The sequence below is a fragment of the Lytechinus variegatus genome, chromosome 1, assembly GCF_018143015.1.
Source record: "Lytechinus variegatus isolate NC3 chromosome 1, Lvar_3.0, whole genome shotgun sequence".
NCBI classification, from domain to species: domain Eukaryota; kingdom Metazoa; phylum Echinodermata; class Echinoidea; order Temnopleuroida; family Toxopneustidae; genus Lytechinus; species Lytechinus variegatus.
Genome location: NC_054740.1, coordinates 20,884,894 through 20,907,277, shown reverse-complemented (window position 1 = coordinate 20,907,277; position 22,384 = coordinate 20,884,894). Strand labels below are relative to the sequence as shown.

Below are 22,384 nucleotides of genomic sequence, written 5' to 3'. Positions count from 1 at the left end.
AAGAAGTGCATGGCTTGTGTATTTGCAAGGCCTGTTAAAAAGAATTGTAATGGCTGTTTCATAGGGGATTATTCTTTTCTAAATCGGCATTGGTGAAAATAAAAACACTTAAATTAATTTGGCTTGGTTGCAAATTAATTTAGGATAAGTTATGCATGAGGCAATACTTTTGTAGTTATAGATAATGCCTAGCATTTTGCAAAATGAAAATATGTATTCAGGGGACCATTTCATGAAAGTTGTCAGTGCTGACAAGATGCCATTATCAGACAGTTACCATAGAAACAGTCAAGATAGTTGTGCTTCCTGAATATCCAATTAAAACAAAGGACAACTTGTCAGAGCACAAATATTGATGAAACGCTCCCCAAGTGTATCTTTGCTATGCCACTGATCTAAAAGCATGCTGAAATCTTGTAAATTGCTGTCTATATAATGATATAATGTTTTACTATTGATCTATTTTTTGATGGTATTTTTATACTCCCCTAATACGACAATGAAAACAGTTGAGGCTCAGTACAGCAGTAGTAGCAGCCATGAGTCCATAAGTTCACAATCGTCGCTGTCTACGCATTCTTCAAATTCTTCACCACCGACCAGTAAGAAAGCAAACTCTCTCTCGACAGGTAGGCCTACATACCGTTGCATGCTGTCTCATCTCCCTGCCCTTCCCTATTATTTTATATCATCACATTTGATATTCATTTTACTCCTTATTTCTGAAAAAGGATTATCTTTTGTTTTGGAACAGTACAAGAAGGCATAATGTTTTTGGAAGACATAATGCTCTTCATCATATCACAGTTCATAGATTTTTTCTTCTATTCACCGATATCTTTCATTATTTTGTCATAGATTCTGTTGGTCATCAGTCACTTATGATTAATTTCTTTGTGAGTTAATTTCCCTCGTAAAGGATGGATATTTGGTTCAAAGAATAATTATATTCATCGAATAAGGGTCATTGGATTCATTATATACTCGCCCACCTGACCAAGTTATCACAGATATATAGCTTAGCATGCATGATATTAATGTTCATCGTCTATAAGTAAATTACCATTTGGCACATAGCCACTTTGTATACTTTCCGTATGGTCTTATCCCACATCGTTTAATCCTAGTTCATCAACCTGTTGATCTATGTACTAATAATTTGGTCTAATTGCCACTTTCATGTAGCCCATTTACCAGTTTGTCTTATTTCCAGTTTGGCTATACTCTTTTTGTCTAATATCCACTTGATCTGTATGATTAGATGGACCAATTTCAAAATAAGACATAGTGGAAATTAGTCATTTTGGGCATCATAGTTAATAATAGATAGTACGAGTGATGGTTCAAACATACAGCAACTGTTTACTTAAGACCAAACAGGAATTAGATCAAATGGTGTAGTTAGCCATGATGATGTTAGACAATCTGAGAATTATTCCATCTGCTAGTAGACCAAGCGGATACAATTCTGATTTATTTTCAGACTGATTAAGATTCTTAGTTTTGATCAGTGTTTTTGTTACTTTCATTCATTTATTTTTTATATTTACTTGAAATGAAAGGAGGTAAGTAGTCTGTTTTATGTATGTCATATTCAGATGAATTCACAGATAAAAGGGGTCTATTCTTCAAGTCAATATTTCTATCGAAAATAAAAGGATTTTTAGATTAGGATGTCCGTAGGAAAAAAATAAGGAGAAAAGGAGAGATAGAGAAAGAATGTGTGAGTGAGAGGGATACAAAGAGAGAGAGATAAGAAAGATGGGAGAGAATAAGAGGGGAAATTGACCAAGAGAGACAAAAAGGAGGGGACAAGCAAGAACATACAGAAATACACAGTGAGCAGATTGAAAATTGAATAAAAGCTTTTCTATTATGCATGATAGATATACTACTTTTTGAAATATCAGTATCTAACTTTAACGACATTTTATATAAAGTCTTATCTTGGTTGCTTCATACAATTCTTTTAGTAGAGATATTTTGAAAAATGCAATGAATATTATATTTTCAAATTAATTTGATTTTGAGATATTTTTTCAAATCTTTAAAAAGTTGCAAGAAGTAATCAATGCTTTTAATACATTGCCTGCTGTAGCACTGTATGTGATAGCCACATTATACATTGTGGAAAACACATATCTGTGTAGTTGGAATTACAAATAGCAATCACACTGTCTGAATTATGTGTAATTATTTTACTAAAACTAAATGAATATAACATGGTGCATGTGTTCTTATTTGAGAACATTGGATAACCATAAATTAAATAAAGTTAGAGTTTTCCTTTTGTAGATTGAAGCAGAACAATATAACAAAACCATGAAGTCAGAATAATTTCAATTAGAGCCACATTGCAAAAAGCGTTTTTTTATAACATGGCTTTAGGACGTTTTGCAGAAATAATGAAGTTTATTTGAGTTTTCATTTAAAAAGAAAATTTTTAGAGGTTTGAAATATGTAGGAAATAGGAAGCAGGGATGAAAATAATTTTAGGGTTAACTGAATTTTCAGTGTTTTACTTCTCAAAATGGATTTTGCTTTTACATTTATGAAACTTGTTAGAGAATGAGATACATCTATTGTCTGGTTAATTTCGTTATTTCAGGGCTGAGAAATAATTGTCTAATTCTTGTAATTTGTCAGATGAATCTGAAATGTTTTGTAAACTCTATGTGAGTTGAATGCGATTATAAAGCATGTCCTGTCCTATGGATATATACCACTCCACATAGTGATAAGTCATGCACTGCATCTTACTGTTGCATGCATAGATTGGAAGTAATCTTAATTTGTAATGTCCAGTGGGCGGTTTCACAAAGCTGTTTACAAAGTCAGGCATGATTTTATGATTGACTTGAATATGAATTGCCAATTATGTGCCCAAAGTTATTTCTAACTTTTTATATTAAAACTTTTAACTGTAATGTGACAAATAAATCAACTTCATGAGTTGGTATTATTGGTATTTTTTTCATTAGATTAATGGTGTGGGTTATCATTACAACCATTTCACAAAATCGAAGATAATTGTGTACACAAATTTGGCCTGCCATATACCACTCAATCTTTAAGTTGTGCAATCCTGTATGAACAGCTTTATGGAACACCTGTTTATAATTGGAATGATATAACAAGGGGGTTTGTTTATAAGGAGGGATGGAATAGTGTCATTCAGACTGAGCTAGAATCTTGTCTGCCATTTCAGTGAAAAGAAACTTTCTTTAAAGTATGACTTTCTTATTGCGTGTATTTGAAGAGATCATTCATGTGATTCATCATGTTAAAGGATGTTATGGATGTTGTCCAACTTTTTTTTAGGAGTCTGTTCTTAGTTGCATAGGGAATTGTATCACTGAATGTTATTTTTTAATATATCACTACATATCAAATGAGTGAAAGGGATGGGTAATGTGCAATACAAGCAAGGAATACATTTTCAATTTTTATTATCAGTTGTGCAAAAATGTCAGGCTTGTTTTTTAGACTTTGCTTTTTCAGTAATATCCTAATGATACCTGGAAACTTTTTAAAATAAAAATAGAAATCAGAACAAATAGTATGAGATTAAATGATGATGTCTGATCCACTAGAGTCTCTGTTGGATGTTTGGACATTTTTTCTTACAATTGTGAAATGGATGTATGAAATCACTTTTATTTTCATAATATCATTGTTTTATAAAGACCCTTACAATTAGATTAATGCTTTATTAAGCAAGAATCACTTTGTGTACTGAGGTGTGATGTTTAAAAGGACACTATCTGCCTCGATACAAGAATGTATTCAATGCGTGACCACATCTTCCCGAATTGTTACTAACAATCCTTATATCCCTCAAAATCCTTCTTCATTTATTATATTAACAAAAATTATTATTGGTAAATATTTAATTTCATGTTATTTCCCCTTATTCTTTTCTGTAAGCATCTCTATATCTAATTATTGTCATTACCATAACATTAATAACTCATGCCCTGACTTTGTTTGGTCATTTTATTAGGATGTTGCAAGAAATTTCCTATCAATTGCAAATCAATTTTAGGTCTCTAAATCAATCATAAGTTTTTGCAGTTAATTGCAAATTTGCAACTGAATACTGGTGTGCTTCTTAATCAAAAACTTTACTTTTTATTGCTTTAGTTGCAATTGGTCTCTCACTTGTAAATTTGCAACTGAATTTTGCAGCTCATTGGAAATAGTTACTTGCAACACCCAGTACGATTCACCTTTTCTTGCCATTATCTCTTTCATTTCATTCCCTTTGACTATCATGTATAACCCCTCATCATCATCGACATCATATTTTTCCATCGATCTGAATATCTTCTGTTGACCTTCATCCTTATCACACCTGTCCTTTCATCTGATTGAATTCTGTATTACTTTACAATATTTTATCTTTAATATCTATGACTAAAGAAAATAATAAATTTGATGATTCTTCTTGATTTAAGATTTTTTTAGAATAGAAACTTATCATCATCATCATCATCTTCATCATCATCATCACCATCATCATCATCATCACCATCATCATTATCATCATCATCATTATCATCATCATCTTCATCATCATCATCATCATCATCGTTGTCATCATCATTATCATCATCATCATCATCATCTTCACCATCATCATCATCAACACCAGCACCACTATTGTTATCATTATATCATTCATCATCATCATCATTAACATCATCTTCAAGATCATTGACATTCATCTTTATCATCCCCAGTCATTAAATCATGTAATCGTAAATTTTTTTATGTCTAATCACCATGATCATCAACCAAATAGAATGTCAATCATCCCCTAGCAACTAAGTGTCTGCTCATAATAAGATGAATCACCTATCAAACCCCATTCCTATTTAAAATATTAATTCTCATCACGTAACTTTTGAATGTACTAAATGATAAAAGTTTGTCTGATCCATACTAACATTGCATCATCTTCTCCCCACCATCTCTTAAAGTATTTTGGAGATCAATACAAATGAGGAAATATCCTAAGTATCACACATACCATGGTAAATCTCACTGTTTGATGTTGTACAAAACTGCATGTATATATATGCTTCCTTCTAAAAGATATGGATGTACAATGCTTTTCTCCCTCTGTCTATCTGCTAGCATTGGATTTAGTCTGGTTTATTTTTATTTTATGATTTGATTATAAGTCATGTGCTCTATTTTCTTTGTTTTACTCTTCCCTAGCAAATCTATGTTTTTTATTTCCTATATTTTTTCATCTGAATTTATTTTCTCCTGTGTCTGTTTAGTGCTTCCATCAAAGCAGATGTATACTAGGGGTGGGATTGGGCTGTTTCTTGAGCACTTCAAATATGACAAAATAAATTCAATGATATTAGATGAATCACATCACAAACTGTTGTTCAGTTTCCACCAATGTTCTGTAAACAACACATTACAAAACAGATGTCAATTCATCATCATACTTCTTTTCTGAGTTTATTCAGATATTTTTTCAACAGTTTATTTTCCTTTGAGTTAGTAGTTTACCTGACTGCTAAGAGAGCCTGTTGGGAAGAAAGCAGAAGACAGATTGATTATCGTCCTATCCACGGGACCTTTATAGTTAGTTTTTATCAAGTATATGAGGAAAAGGAAAATTGATATACAGCTGAGATGAAATTCATTTCACACAGAATATCATCATTTCTCATCAATATGTAAGAGTAAGAGACTGCTTCAAGTTGATAACTTGTCAATCATTACTAAATCAGCAGAATCAAACAAAAAATATGAATACTCCATCTTGACTTTATATTTTACATACCCTGTAATTCCTCAATGGCAAGCCTCCTTTCTTTTAAATGATAAGATCACCAGTCATACCTTGTTTAGGTTTTCACATTTGTTTTTAGCTCTCATGTTCTTTGTTTTTAGCTCTTATGCTATAACTTATTTTTAAATTGATTTTTTGTGTGTGTCCTCCTAAAATGTTAATTTTATTTCATTCTTTTTTTTTTAGTATTTCTAGTGTCATCTTTGTATATTAGTCCAGGAATTACCTTGAACACAAAGCAGAATTGTAAATAAAACAATGAATATAAGAGGAGAAAAGTAAAACAAAGCAAAGAAACTATCAGTTTTATTTTCATCATTGCTAAATGTAATGGATTATAACTTTCATTCTAAAAAAAAGTGGAATTTTGTGTGTATTAATCCTATAGCTACCTTAAACACTATATGAAATGGGAGAGAAAAAGAAAAACTATAAATTCGAGTGATTAAAATGTATTTAATATCAATTTTTCTTCTGAAAAAGATTGCAAGGACAATATGACATATCAAAAATAGCTAGAATGGATTAAATGTTGCTGAAAATTTTTATATCAAAAGTACTTTCCAAGGCTCTCAGAATTTTCATATCTTTAGTCACATGAAATAAAAAGTATATTTTCAACTTGTTCACTAATTTTATTCAAAGAAAATTTACTACACTTACCACTATACATCTACAAAAAAATGTGAAAGTGTATCATACAAATCAATTGATAAGAGAAAATTATCTAAAGGTAGTTAGTGTTACTTTATTTGTGTAATTTTGGTTTGTTAAATTCCTCTTTTTATTTTTTTGAGTGAATTATGTACACATCACGCTTAGTTGTTTGGACTTTGTATTAGTTGATAGTTAAAAGTAATATTAGTATGTTTTGTAGCAATATATTTTTGCTTCTTTTTATGACATACACAGCAGTTATGTGATAGTTTTTTTTTCTTGTAAAATTGTAGAATTTGTTCTTGAATTTCTTTTATTTTTTAGTATGATGGATAGTAAAGTAAATATTTTGGCTGAAGCTATTAAATATATTGTCAAAATATATTTTATTAACCATTACATAAATAAGTATGCGGAAATATAAATGTTTAATTTTCTGTCAGATATAATTGCCTTTACTTAGGAACACAGAACATAAACGTTGAAAATAAACTTTTTGATCAATATATGTACATGTAGATTTTATTGAACCGTCAAACTTCTGCAATAAAATTTCACATATGGATAGGACAGCGATAACATGATGATACTGCCCATTAATTTGATCATAGATTGGGAACTTATCAAAAAAATTATTTGTTGATGCCTATCTGTCTATTGGGGATTCATTTTAAAAAGATGACATACATGTTTCTCATAAATGTTACTCCATGTCCATCAAACTTGATTGCGATCGATGATCCATGCTACATGTAAGAACATGATAAGTGGCTAATTGGATTTTTTTATTGTTAAACATTTGAAAATGTAAACGATTCAGATGACATTCTAGATTTGTTGAATGATATTAGAGCTTTCAAGACTTCGGGCGTCTATGCTTGATGGGTTATTAGGAATTTATTTAGTTCATCCTGCTTTATTCAAATGTTTTTTTTTCCCAAACTTAATCTTATAACACTTCTGATGATGAATCAGGCAAAAGCCCTCCCCAAAGTTTGGAAGAGGACCGGCCTAGCCCCCTAAGAACCTTCCGATCACCCTCTGACCTCCCAAGAACAGGTAACCATGGAGACGACACGCCCGTCTCCTTGCTATGTATATCACCGGCTCCACCTAGATATAGATTATTTTCCTTGATATCTTGTCATTATGTATACACCTTGTTTGATGAACATTTGTATATATTGGAACTTGGTTTTCTTCTTGTGTCTTGATTTTGCATGCCATGCACACAGCTTTTCTTTTCAACCTGTTCACTTTAACAAGATGATATTGTATGTGAAGTTGTGGGCATCATGCAAAATGTGATTGAAGAAGGCCTTTAGGCCATAGAAGACATTCCCGGACATTTCAGTTCACTGTACTTTTTTTTTTTTGTTCCTGCTATATGCATATTTTCTGTTGATTCTGTGTTAGCTCATTGTGATACATATGTACACATACACACTATGGACATCTTAGTTTATTTTCCTAGTAGTACAGGTTCTTATGTTTGTGACAACTGTATCTGCTAGAAAATAGACTACAATCTTACAAAAAATGGGAGAAATATTGTTTTATACATTCACCAAACAAATTCAAACAGATTACATGTGAATTATTTCAGCTGCTACCAATCTATAGTTTGGGGGCAAGCTTTTGTCAACTCCTGTGGACTTTCTCAAGCAAAGTGATGTTTGTCTTGTGCTGTGTGATATATTGATTTATACATCCTCTTTTTTTCACCATTTCTCCTTCACTCCCACACCAAAATGATGTTATATCCAATATCATATTCATATTAGTTGTGATTATTTTCTGTTTGAAGTAAGTTTTATGTTTGAAAGGATTTTACAAAAATAATTCATTGAATCAGGAAATACATTCAAATGATGATTTTTGTGATCAATATGAGATTTTTTAAATTATTATTTTCCCTGTGTTTCTGCTATTACCTTTTCCTTAAATATAGCCATTTTCCCCTTATTTTGTCTTTTTAAAGAATTAACTTAGGTTGTGTTCCTCTCTGGAAGTCTGTTGGCCTTGTCACAGATACACACCACTGATCCATTTTGTTTGATGTCTTATTTTAGTCTGACATTGTATCCTCCATCTTGATAAAGCTCACAAACCAACAAATATTCAAATACAGACAAATTCATGTACTATTTCACCCCCCTCTCTCTCGTTTTTTTTTTTTTTTACTTCTGTCAAAGACCTAGTATGTTTTCCTGCATTTTGATGAAGGGTGTTTAACTAGCTTGGCGATACTGGGGAAATTTCATCAGGTGTACTCAGCGACGCTCAGTGAAAGCTCTTTCAATGATATACAGTCCCATTGAGTTTTGGTCGGTTAGGTTGGTGTGACTGCCTCAGAGAAAGCCTGCGTAGATGAAATGGTGATGAAAATAGACCAGTTCGTAGTTACTTCATGGGCAATTTTGGTCAAATGACCTTTCATTTCTTTCATCATGATAGGCACATTTCAAAGCAAGATATTACGTAAGCTTGCCTTACATAGCAGGATGAAGAAATTGAATAGACCAGGTGACTAGAATAGCACACCAATGAACACTTAATGAAGGTATTTGTTGCATTCCTATTTTGAATGCATATCTTAGCATGTTGCACAATGTACGACAAACTGAAATACCAGTCGTTCGTGGAAGCATTGTTGTTTTTTGTGGATGTAAATGAAAACGACAATTCAAAAGAATATATGAATAATCAAGACATCAAAGTTGGTGCTTATCTCATTAGATTTTAAAGCACCATGTCACTTTAGTACAAATGACCATCTTCTGATCATGCATAGAATCTTTTGATCATGCGCAGAAAGGAACTACGAACTGGTCTATACTAATAAATTGAGATTTTAACCTCAAACCATTCACATTGAGATGAAGCACAGATAAAACAGTCCTGTTTGACTGTTGAAGGCATGGTATGAAATGTCAAGTCTTTTTCCCCCTCTGGTTGAGACACATTTTCACATGTGAAATTAAATATAGTTTTGCTTCTCATACAATAAATTAATTGGTGTCTTTGTATCCTAGTTTGAAAGAATTTTTGAGCACTGAAACCAAGATGTTTTCTACACAGTTATTTGCTGTTGTACATAGTAGGAGAAATGGACATAAGGTAGAAATTTAGGATATTTCATTCGGTTGCTGCGTGTGAAAAAAGATCTTTGTCACACAACCACAAACAAATATAAAAGGTTTTTTTTTGGAGGGAAATGGAAATGAATTTGAATTAAGTCTGAAGTTAAAAAGTGTAGAAATCTTGTCACATCAGGGGGGCGTTTCATCAATATTTTTGTCCGACAAGTTGTCAGATCTGACAACTTTCCTGGTTTCTGATTGGTTGAGAAACACTGTTACTATAGTTACTGTCAAATAAAACGACTTGTCGGATAAAACGTCCGACAAGTCCTTTCATGAAACGCTCCCCTGGAGTTGTGGATCCTAATGGGGTTTGAATGCTATGCACCTCTGCTACCCTAAAGCTTTTTATGAGATCAGGCCTATACTCTACAATGTATTAAAACTCAAGCAAATTCATTGGATAGATATTCTTATTTGATTTGTAAAGGATGTCTACAGGATTGTAAATCTTAGAGATTGTGACCTGAATACCCTATCATTTTAGTCCTTCATGGAGCTGTTAAACTCTTGTTAATGCTATTCATTTGAAATCTTTTGATATTTCTTTATGTCACTGTGTCATTGATTTTCTGTAATGTTGTATTTTGTGTGCTTTTATCTTTCAGTGTTATGCTCGCTAAATGTTGGAGCTTTACATTTCATGATACATTGTCCTGAAATATATACCATCAATTTATGTACATCTGTAAAGGGGTTTTGCAAGAAATGTGCAGTCAATTGCAAGTTAGCTTTAAAATCCAAATCAATCATAAATCTTGCAATTGAATGCAAGATTATAATTGATTGCATGTCAACTTCTTGGAACAGAAAGCAGTAAATAACTTACCATAGTTAAATTGATCAATTTTAATTTATTTTGCAATTGATGTTTGTAATTGATTGCAATTATACATTTCTTGTAACATCCCTACAATATTTGTCATCTCTCAATTGATCTTTCTTCTCTCAAAGTGAATTTGTATTTGTCTACTTGTGAAGTTATTTGTAAAATCATTAAAATATGTTCTTCAATAATTCCATCTGTTATCAGGATCATCAGTGCATACTTTTAGATATTATTTCTGTATATGTTTGTTTGGTATATTCAGGAAAATTTGTATATATGCTGCCAATTAAACAAAAAAATTTTTTGTTTAATATGTATGCATGCTTATTAGTGTCCATTGGAATATTATCTCACACACATGGTGAGCGGGTATATATTCGTAAAGTCTACATACCAATGCTTTATGTTCCAGTTGTATATTATACACACCCTCACTTAGCACTTAGATGTCCTTTCTTTCTTATTTCATCTTTCAATTCCTTTGTTGATTCTGAAAATAACTTTGAATATATCACACTACATCTTAATGAATGTGTATTCATTGTAATGTAAAGCACAACTAAAAATAATAATCACCTTTAAAGATATAAGCTGATATCTACCTTTAAAACATTACATGGAATTTGATTTAAAAACCAATGAAACTAAATCAAATATCTTCTAAATAGAATAACTTTGATTACATCGAAATTGTAACAGGAAGTTATTAAATAATATTATTTTGGTACTGAGTGATAGTGAATGAGTGTACGATGTGTCTCCTGTAATATTTTTACATTGAAACCTACATTTAGAAGTATCAATCTTGTCAAAATTGCAAAGTTCTCATGAACTTGTTAATTCATGTTTCACTACAAAAATCAATCCTCTGCAATTATTGATATTCATTGAATATTATAATGTGAGATTTTATACATCAATTTGATAGCCGTATTTCACAGGTACGCAAATGAGACCATACTCCATTGATTAAAGGGGAATGAAACCTTTGGAACAAATAGGCTTGTGTAGAAAGAGAAAAATCAAAGAATAAGAATAAAGAAAGTTTGAGAAAAATCGGACAAATATTGAGAAAGTTATGAGCATTTGAATATTGCAATCACTAATGCTATGGAGATCCTCCCATTGGCAATTTGACAAGGATGTGTGATGTCACTGATGATTAACCTTATGTATTCTTTGCCTTTCAGGGGCACCTATATCAAGACCACCGTTAGCGAGAGCAGATGAAGTGTAAGTAGACCAATGTAACCATGCCTATCATGATAATCACTCCTGCATGATAACTTTTGTTACAGGGTCTACATCTTGTTGCTCCAAGTGCACATCAGGCATGGATCTAGGGGGGGGAGCTGTGTGGATTTGAAAAAAGAAAAAAAAAGAGATGATTTGACCGTAAATATAGAAGAAAGCCTTTTTTTAATGTTTTTTTTCCTTGTTAATTTTTTGCGGGTATATTATTGACCTTAGATATAGATTAAAAGCTTTTTTTTCCCTTGTTTATTTTTTGTGGACAAATTATTGACCTTCATTGTAGGTAAAACCCTTTTGGTGGGGGGGGGGGGGGGGCTTGTCAATTTTCCAATGGGTAAAATGTGCTACCCCTCTTTAAAAATCCTGGATCCTGTAGCACTCTGTAAAATTTCAATTTAGGATCTGCGCCTGCACATGATACAGGGCAGTATGTAAAGACACAACTAAAGCAAGTCTCTTCACATAGTATGAGCTTCTTGTTTCACAAATATTCATAGTTTTTGCCGTTGTGAAAAGGAACTTAAAGACTCGTAGTTTGAAACTTTAAGCTTATTCACTCACTGTGTTAACAACCACCAGCCAGTTGGCTTTCTTTTGATATGGGCTGGAACAGAAAGTTGAATTGAAATTGTGAAGGAGAGAGGTAGATTTCAACTTCATTCAAGCTTGGTCCTCAGGCACGTCCTTAAAGGAGTAGATTCCTTGCATAAGTCAAGTATGCATCATACTGTATTTATCTAATAATGTTATGAATAAGGATGTGTTTTCTGAGATATTAAAGAATTTTTTTTTGTTTGGAAGCATAGTAGTTAAACGATATCTCTGATGATACTGATAGATTGTAATTAGATGAGATTGGTGTTCTAGAATTGGTAGGGTTGTCTTCAACATAGTCCATTTCTGCATCGATCTGGGGAGGGTTTCATAAACATTATGTCAGTAATTTTTACTGACTAATATACTTTCAGCCAATCAGATGCAAGGATTCCCAGTATCTTAAAAATCAGTGAAAATGACTGACTCTTTTGTTTTATGAAATGCTTCCATCCATCCGGTCATATTCCTCCCAAATAGACTGTCAGTCAATCAAATAAATTGTACGTCTTTATTGTTTGAGAGGATTAGTTAGTGTTATTTGAACAATGGTTGAAGTAATGATCTGTTAATCTCCTTTGCAATAGTATACCATTACACATTCGTGTTAATCTAGTCTTGTAATAAGATAATTAAGCAACTGCTCGTGTCAATTAAGCAAAAAGTCAAATATTAACTGTCGGTTATCTAGTAATGAATGACATTTTGTAAATTTATTTTTACACTTCACATTGATTAAGAACATGACACTGTTTATTTTGGTGGTGCAAAATGCCTTCATTTCACTCCAACTGCTATTATACTACTGCTCTATAATCACACATGCTTTATGCCTAACCAGCATCAAGCAAAGCTGCTCTCTCTATAAGCTCATCTGCTATTGGTTAATCCCATACAGGGACAATCATGAAGGACCAATAAGATCTAAGAGTTCATCATCTAGTTCAAGCGCATCATCATCATCACAGTACGTTAATCCACCTTGCTCGTTAGCAAGATAACCCCAACTAACATTATGTTTGCATGTTTGGTTTTACAACGTTTTCATGTACCATGCCTACATGTACATCAACCATACATGTAGTTAACTACTATGAATTATGCACGATAATATACCTTTAACAAAAAAAAAGAATTTGCGTGATATAATTTTTTTTCTCATCTCTAAATGCATATCTAATCCATTAATCTAACAATACCCTTTCATGAACAACCTGAAATTAAAATGACACCATTGAAACCAACAATAGGTCGTGGGTAATCATTTTTTTTCCCCTTCATGAGATGAAACTGATTAGTTTTATTTTGCTAGTTTTGGGTCATCATGCAGGCCCTAAATTTCAATATTTTCAGGGCAAGGCCACCTTTCCAGAGGGTAGATTTCTAAATTACAGCACAAATTAGAAAAAAAAGAAAGGGCACAAAAAATCAAGAACCAATGAGAGAGGCATTGAGGAGAGTCATATTGACACCTTCAATTGCCATGGATTGATTTAACTTCTCAACATGTGAGATTATATGAATGGGAAAGGAATTCACACTAATATACTATGTCAAAACAATATTATCGCAGCAATACTAATATTCCAGAACAAAACTATTTCCTGGAGATGTTGATGATTTATGTTCGCTTGTGATAAGGTAAAAGGATAATATCAAACAATTCAAGGCATATGTTCAGGATAGGAGATTGACTCACAAAATATCCACCTCTGTCGTGAATGATGCTGGAAAAACGCTTGCCAATACATTTCGTCAGTATACAAGCCAAAACATTTGTACCTCAAAGTACGATCTACACTAACAATGTCAGCAGTCTTATTCATGTACTGTTATTTATGTTATTAGAAGATCAATGGTTAGCTTTATCTGTTATAAACTGGTAAATGTAAAGCCTGGCACACACCACATGATCCATTCATTATCCATTATTGGAAAAAAGGAAATAATTCCAACCTGTTAAAACTTAATCAAAGTTCTGAATAGTGGTGTATTGAACTCAAAATTTTAGGCTTTCCTGCAGCAATAAAGCAAAAATCGATTCCATTCAAAGTAATGTAAAGAATATTGCTATCGGCTGAAACTTGGAGCTGATTTGAACTTCATGATCTTTAAATGATATAATTTTGCTGTTTTGTTCTTTCACATCGAAGGCAAAGTAAAATTTGTTTAATAGTTGGGTTGTAGTCGGATCGCAAAGTGTGCGCTGGGCTTGATAGATTCCTTCATCGTTTTATGAAATAGGTTTTGCTCTGACTATGTTATTAGTAATTTAATAGTTATGAATTCAGTTTGTTTTATGTTGTTTGAATAAAATTGCTTATGATTATCACATCACAGAAAACAATGTTCAATTGTTCAAGTTTATTTTCCTTCAGTTTTCATATTGTTTGTTTTCAGGCAGAAATGTATTTTCTTCATCCTGTCTCTATTTTGTTGTGTTCTTGTATAATATCTAAGTCGCCTTTTTTCTAACACTATACTTGCAGTATGGATTATATACTTTTGCATTGTTCGCCAATCAAATCACAACTAATACTAATCCAAATTATATAACTTGTTACTGTACTTGCTTGTAATTTATTTAGATATGCCTGCTAAAGAAATTTAAAATTAAGGATTTCCCCCATTGTTTAATCTATATTCTTTATTATTTTTATCAAAATCTATATTCTTTATTATTTTTATCAAAATAATACTAAAAAGATATGCAATATTTGGTTTTATTCTTATGAACAATATAATAGTTTTTCTGTTATTTCTTTCAGCATATTGAGTCCATATTTTCTTTCTTTGTAGAGATGGGAATTTTATTTTCTCATTGGAATTTTGAGTTAATCCTTTATTAGTATTATCATTTTTCTTTCCTGTTTTATATGGTTTATCAGTTTACTAAAGTATTCAGAACAAATACCTTCTGAAAAATCTAGAGCTTGCCTAACATCATAACCAATACATTGAAAAGAAGATTCTGTTGAATTCATTAGAATAGTAAGCACCCTATCATGCAAACAGTTTTGAAGAATGGAGTCATTTTCATAAAGACTAGCAACTATTGTAACTTTGCCATTATAGTAATTACCATGGTAACCTTGATGGTTATTGACTTCTGAGGCTTGTTACAATGGTAGTTGCTATAGTTGAAAGTCTTTTATTAAACTGTTCCCTTAATTGTCATTGTTTAGTCATTGCATAGATGAGCTATAGCTGCTCTCTTATAATCAGCTTACACAAATAATTACATTGATTTCCCTTCATCCAAACACACCTAAAAATGCTATATTTGGAGCAGATTTAGTTTCATTTGCTTTTTTTTTGGTGTAAGACTAACCAGTAAAACTCACCATGTCACCTTTGATTTTGTTGTTGTTTTTTTGCTGTGCTTATCACATGGCGCCCTCTAACAGACGTAGCACTGAACCATCGTCATCCAAGGGAACCCCCGGTGATCAATCTATATACGACTCAGTTGGAAAGAAGTTAGTATTGAATTATTCTCCTCATGCATGATGCCATAAGGGAGGGGGCCATTGCTCATAGAACAGTCTGGTACAGAAAAGAAATACAAAATGATTTCTTAAATATATCTAACATTCCCCTTGATCGAAAGGAGAAAAAAATGCTTGTGCTTTGTTTTATTGAAGTTTCCCCACTGTCGAGTTGCTGGGACCATTTCAGTAACATTCTTGATTTGATTTACTGAGAGGAAGTGGTCTCTGAGTGTTGCTATGGTAACTGTCATGACTGTCAAAGAGAGAGATGACTAATCAGTGGTGGCAACTTTCATGAAACAATGCCTGAAATCTTCCTATTCCACTCATAATATCACATGAATTCAACTGTTAATATAGTTTGAAACAAGGAGAATTTGACCACTAACAGTTTCATGCTGACCTATGAGCCCTGATGGGTATTCAACAAAGCTGTTTGAAAGTAACAAATGATTTTGACTGTGTTTTTTTTAGATGATATATGTGTATACCTCCGATTATCATTGGTGTTGATTTAGATCCTGAGTTATTGTCACCATTGCATGTTAAGTTTTGAGTAACATACGAACAGCTTTATATAAAAAAAATCCACCTGTTTTCTGACCACTCCCAACACAGTTATTCACAGCACTTTGTACACTTACCAATAACTGTACTAATCATTTTGTTTTCCAGTTATAAACCTGTGTAAATTATGTTTAATATGTCATTTCTTTTATCTGAAAGCCTTATGAAAATGTAACTTAAGTTTTGCCACCCCCATCCATGCATGTCATTCCAAGTCATTACTAGATTATGTTAATTAATGCTCTCATTTAGGAGACTCATGCTGTGGAGGATTTATAAGTCATAATGTTTCACAAGGGTATTTCTTTAAGGGGATAGCAGACTTGTAAGAATTTTGGGATGTGTACATTTGATATAATAATAATAATAATTATACTTGCTTATATAGCGCTTAATTACTTTGTCAGAAGTCTCGAAGCACTCTACAGTATATGCAGCATAATTACCCTGGCTTTAGCAGTGCAGCTGTTACGCGCGCTGCATTTCAAGGAATAAATTCCTGCCAGTTACCCATTTACCTCACCTGGGTTGAGTGCAGCACATTGAATTAAACACTAATTCTTTCACATTCATTTGTTTTCCTCCCTCTTTAGGGGAATATGTGTGCGGACTTTATACGCATGTGATGCTGATAATGAGTCTGAGCTATCCTTTCAACCGAACCAGATCATAGTCAATGGTAAGTCTAAGGGAAACATTTTATCCTTTTCTTTAATGATATACTAGTACACAAAGAGAAGAGGTCCCAATTTTTCAGTGCAGTTTATTTTATCAATATTATATTATAAATTGGCGTATAAGATTAGTTATTAGTTATTATAACCTCTTCCTCTTTTTTGTCATTGCATACCCTTTGTTGTTGAAAATATAATTCCAATTATGTCATTCTTCTATTTGTCTGTCAAATTAATATTTATCATTGCATCAATGTGTAAAATTCATTGCTGGTTTATGAACTCAAGAGTAATACATGAGGAGGTATGCAGACCTATGTACAGAGAACATGTAATTTTGTAGACCAAGAGCATATTATGACTTAAAGGACAAGTCCACCCCAACAAAAATTTGATTTGAATAAAAAGAGAAAAATTCAACAAGCATAACACTGAAAATTTCATCAAAATCGGATGTAAAATAAGAAAGTTATGATATTTTAAAGTTTTGCTTTATTTCACAAACTTCACAATAGAACTACACCAATTCCACTTTCAAAATAAACAAAATTTTGACACAATCTATCTTCAATTATCTTTACTAAGCACATGTCAGTAATTAAGAGATTGGTTCAATAACAAATGGCTGGAGCCCCTCCAATCAATTGGTTTATTTCCAGGTCGTCTAATGCCAATTCATCCAATTGCCAACTCGTCTACTATCATTGGTCTACCATCCGTTCATACACTATCCACATGGTCTAATTGCCAGTTTGTCCACTTACTATTTCGTCTAATAACCAGTTGGCCCAAAAGCCATTTAGTCCATTATGCCATCTGGTCTAATTGGACTAATGAGATTGATATTAGACCAACTGGTTATTAGACGAAATGGTCATAGACAAAATGGTGATTAGAGAAATCATGATTGGACCAAATAGTTGTTAGACAAAATGTTGATGGACAGAATGGCATTAGACTAAATGAAAGTCGACCATGTGGTGAGTGGACTAGTTTGCAGTAGACGAATTGGCAATTTACCTCCATCTCGTTGTAAATGATGATGTTCTTGTATCTCATTACAGTACGTTCATCAAAGGAAAGGGGTTGGTTACTCGGCACACTGAACGGGAAGACGGGACTTGTACCAGAAAACTACGTCCAAGCACTGCAGTGACACTGAAGACCGCCCTCACCCTGTACAAGCGCACAACAGGCCAAGATGGGAGAGGGCTTCCTAAAGAACTCCTAGACAATGGAAGCATGATGCTAACATGCTGTGAACACACCTTCATCTGGAGACATAGTATGGACTTACTGAAAGATGATATGTGGTATATAAACAAAATTGGTTGTAAGCTATTTTTTCTTTGACTCAAATACGCATACTTTGTGAACAGAGACGTATTCTGTTAATTTGAATTGCAACCTGCATAGGTGGTTTCAGATTCTTTATTATATTTCATAAAGTTAGGCTCTATTATAGAAAAAAAATCATTTGATATTACTTTTGTTGTGTTTCAGCAGAAGATATATCAATGTAATGCAATGCAAATCATATCAATGCAAACTTGATCTCGGAAATAATTCGACGGTGAATTTTTAAAATCTTCAATCGTCTGAATTTTTCTGAGATTGTTAATATTATTAGCTATGATTACTTTTGATGAGGTTGATAAGGTAAGAATTGCAAAGCGAAGCTGGTTCATGTTTTAACTCGTGCATTATTACATCATATCTTAACTGCCATCTCTGGATGCAATCAGAATAATCTGCATAATGTTACTGCCGAGTGTTTCTTTGTTGTTGAAAAAAAAGAACAATTGGAATTCATCAGGTTTTCAAAATCTAACCTTTTAGTTTGAATTATCTCAAAGTTTTGGTGACAATTTTTCCAAGATTATGGGAGCTCCTCATGTGATGATCACATAATGGGGTGTTTTCCGACTCGCTTGCAAACCCCAAAATACTTGGTATTTTACCAATATGAAAACAAATTACTTGTTTTTAAATGGGCAATAATATACCCTGAAAGATAATACCCACTAAATAGTAGGTATTTTGCAAAATCAAAGATTTATTTTGATTTCTCATTTGATCCCATTTACAATTGTGGAAGGTCATTCCTATAAAGGAAATACATATTTTATTCTTTGGGCCTTTCTTTGATTTTGATAATTTATATGATGATGTTGATTATTATGAAAGGCATGAGAGATGGTTAATTTTCTACTCTTTGAGCCTTTAAGTCAGATAATATGTATCATGTTTACTATTATTATCATGGGAGATTATGGATAAAGAAAATATCATCGATGATATTGTGTACATATATTTTATTCTGTATCACAGCTGTTCAAACATTTTCAGATACAGTTGTTATATGCATCAACGAGATTGTAAATAGTAATAATTATAACGAAAGTGTGAGTGTGCAGCTATATGTAATCAGAGGAGAGAGAGAATGTATGAGAGATGTTGTTGATAAAAGGTGAGATTAAGAGAATCGTCAGATAGCCACACCCACTTACATCAGCATTGTATGATATCAAGATTGCATGTTAGTTTCACTACATTAACCATTGTACATATGAGTGAGTGATGATTTCTTTGTCATTTCCTCTCTGTAAATGTTTGATGAATTTTTGACACATTTTTTTTTGGTGAGTGGATGATTTACATAGTGCTCCCCACGGTCACCTAACAAACGGTTGTACATGTAATTTGATAAAAAAAACAATGCTATTCAATTAATATATCTTAATAATATTATAAAGACAAGTGCTGTATATGCAAAGCTGTATAAATGTACATATACTGAGAGTGTAGAGATTGTGCAGCCATTCTGAATAGGATGGCCGATTCTACTTCCCCCTTGTCTATCTTTCTTTGTTTTGCTCCATGTTGAAGGGGTTGCTATAGGTTTGAATGAGCTCTTCACATCAGTGACATTCCAACTGTAATACTGTTACATGTCTTGTCTTTGTATAAATCGTCAATGAGAGAGGGCGCTTGTCTTCTATTTCCTAAGTTAGCTCTTGAGTTTTTACAAGTTTTGATTTTATTTGATTGATGCATATAGACCCTTGTAGGTATTTTAGATTATTTTTTACAAACATGCTTATTTGATAGTCATATGTTTAGTTAGTCTGCTTTGATGCAATGTTTTTTTTAATGTTTATTAAGTTCAAAGTTCATGCAGAGTTAACAGACAAATGATTTTTAAACCTGTAACCTTGCTTTTGATCTCTGTCCAAGTTAATCCATACTTAAAATATCTGTACGATATGTATCTGTGCTATGAGTTTTTTACTTCTTGAAATGTAACCTTGTCCAATTACAGTGATTGTAATTTGCTTCTAAAAACTTGGCTTTGTCACTCATTCAGGAGGAGGGGGATCACAGGGTGATGAAATTCATCTAAAGGCCCCGTAAAATTGCCCTTTATTATACTCAAAATCTTGGTATAGTAAAGATTACAAACTGAAGATACAATAATTTGTCCATTAGCTTAGCCAAATCCTAATGATTTACTGACCAATTCAGTTTGTTTAGACCATCCTCGCTTTTCAAATACATATCACTTAGTTTGACCCACCTCCATACTTAGATTCATTGTAAACTACATTATTAATGGAGTGAAAATCGAAATTCTTCTTTATGCTCCTGGCAAAACTAAACTTTGACTGTAATTACAGACGTTTTTTAAATATCTCATTTTGTAAGGCCTTGAAAATTCAACAAAACCAAGGAAATCAGATATTTTTGGTTTGAGTGAAGGTTTCATGGTGTGTTATTCACACACATTGCAGAATGTTTCCTCAGAAATTGTAAATAAAATACCTGTTTCATACTGCAGTAGAATTATACACTTTGGTTTTGTAATCTCCACAGATTTGCTTCTTATACAGTTATGTGGACTATACACTGTATTTCCATGATTATTAATTATTCTTATGTCAGTAAAAATTGTTACAATGTAATCTAATTACAATCCAATCAGGATGCATACTAAACCAATTTAAACAATCCGGTTCTTATTTACAGTGTTTATATTTGTTTTATGTTATGTTGTATGAAACTCATATATTTTTTCCTGGTTATTTATTATTTCTGGGTAATTCATAAAATAATTTATATGGAGTATCCTGGCATTTCATGTGAGTTAAGGTCCCTGAATTCATCAAGTTTGTCTACATTTTTTTTTTAGGGGTGGGGGCACAAAATTTGAAAGGGGACATTTTTTAGGGACCAAGTGATAAGGATAAGGACAGAATTTCTTTTTGGTTGGGAAGGAGTACAGAAATTTTCTGTAAAATTTGGATGATAGAACTTCGGGCATAATCACACCCATACTCTGGGCTGCTCAATAAGTGTATACCAATATTCAGTAAACTTAAAATGTTATGGCTAATTTCTGTATATCTAAATTAGATTGTAATTCACAATTATAATATTCTCTTAATAACCAAGTCCTATGCTGAATTTGAGATAAGATTGGGGGGATTCCAAAGTTGTAAGTTCATGTGTATGTCAGAGATATATGAGTAAAGGGTTTGAAGATTTCATACTCTATATTGTATACCCACGGAACGTGAAAACATAACAGCCTTAAAAATGTACAACCCTACCATAAAATCTTTAGAATTGATTAAAGAGTGAATGTTAGATATATATTATGTTGCTCATCTAACCATGGTTTATAAATCTTTCTCATATTTCAAGAATCAGTGACTCATTTGTTTTATATCAAGTTAAAGGTACTGACGTGTACATGTAGCAGTGTTTATTTTATTGTAGAGTGTTTCTTTGTATTGTTATTCTGTATGTCTTATTGACACTTGTAACATTAGTGACTATTCATGTTAAAAACTTGCTTTAACTGAAGTCTACGTGTATTCAAAATCATTATTTGATCAGAAACATATACAATTATTATTAGATATATTTTTGTAGGAACATATATTATATGATTTCTTTATCTTTCCTGAAATCAAATTGTAGCTTTATGGTGTATTGGAGATTGTTTCCTATTTTTTCTGTGAGAGAGTCTTCTGACTTATGTATCAGGAATCATAACCTTTTTGTGCGCGTGTTCTGCCTTTATACTTACAGTTAAGTTTTGAGATGAAATATAATTAAAACAATCATATTTTGTTTCTTAAATGCTTTAATCACTCTGTAAGCTTTTAAGTGTATTACTCATTATGTTGCATGTAGTAGTCTTAGCAGATATATCACAGAGCACTTCATTTTATCTGTCAATCATTCTAAAGAAAAAAAAATAATATCCCTTTTTTATTATGATATATATTGCCAAATTATTGTGACAGATATGATGGATGATTGAGCCTATTAACCCCAATAAAACTTGAAATGTT

General features: G+C 32.3%; 1 protein-coding gene across 18 annotated transcripts in view; it reads left to right on the top strand.

Annotated features, from left to right (window-relative positions):
- The window catches only part of LOC121408832 (rho GTPase-activating protein 26-like), an 89,370-nt gene extending 66,987 nt beyond the window's left edge, over positions 1–22,383 (top strand). For 3 of the 18 annotated variants that reach the window (XM_041600607.1, XM_041600600.1, XM_041600493.1), the window contains exons 23-30: positions 510–629; positions 4,983–5,036; positions 7,448–7,531; positions 11,635–11,677; positions 13,191–13,259; positions 15,700–15,771; positions 16,944–17,029; positions 18,089–22,383. In XM_041600607.1, the coding sequence (XP_041456541.1) occupies positions 510–629; positions 4,983–5,036; positions 7,448–7,531; positions 11,635–11,677; positions 13,191–13,259; positions 15,700–15,771; positions 16,944–17,029; positions 18,089–18,180 (620 nt within the window). In that variant the 3' untranslated portion in view covers positions 18,181–22,383. The remainder of the gene's footprint in view (positions 1–509; positions 630–4,982; positions 5,037–7,447; positions 7,532–11,634; positions 11,678–13,190; positions 13,260–15,699; positions 15,772–16,943; positions 17,030–18,088) is intronic. The other 15 variants (XM_041600616.1, XM_041600566.1, XM_041600625.1 and 12 more) reach the window with 12 other exon arrangements.
- The last annotated feature ends 1 nt before the right edge of the window (position 22,384 follows it).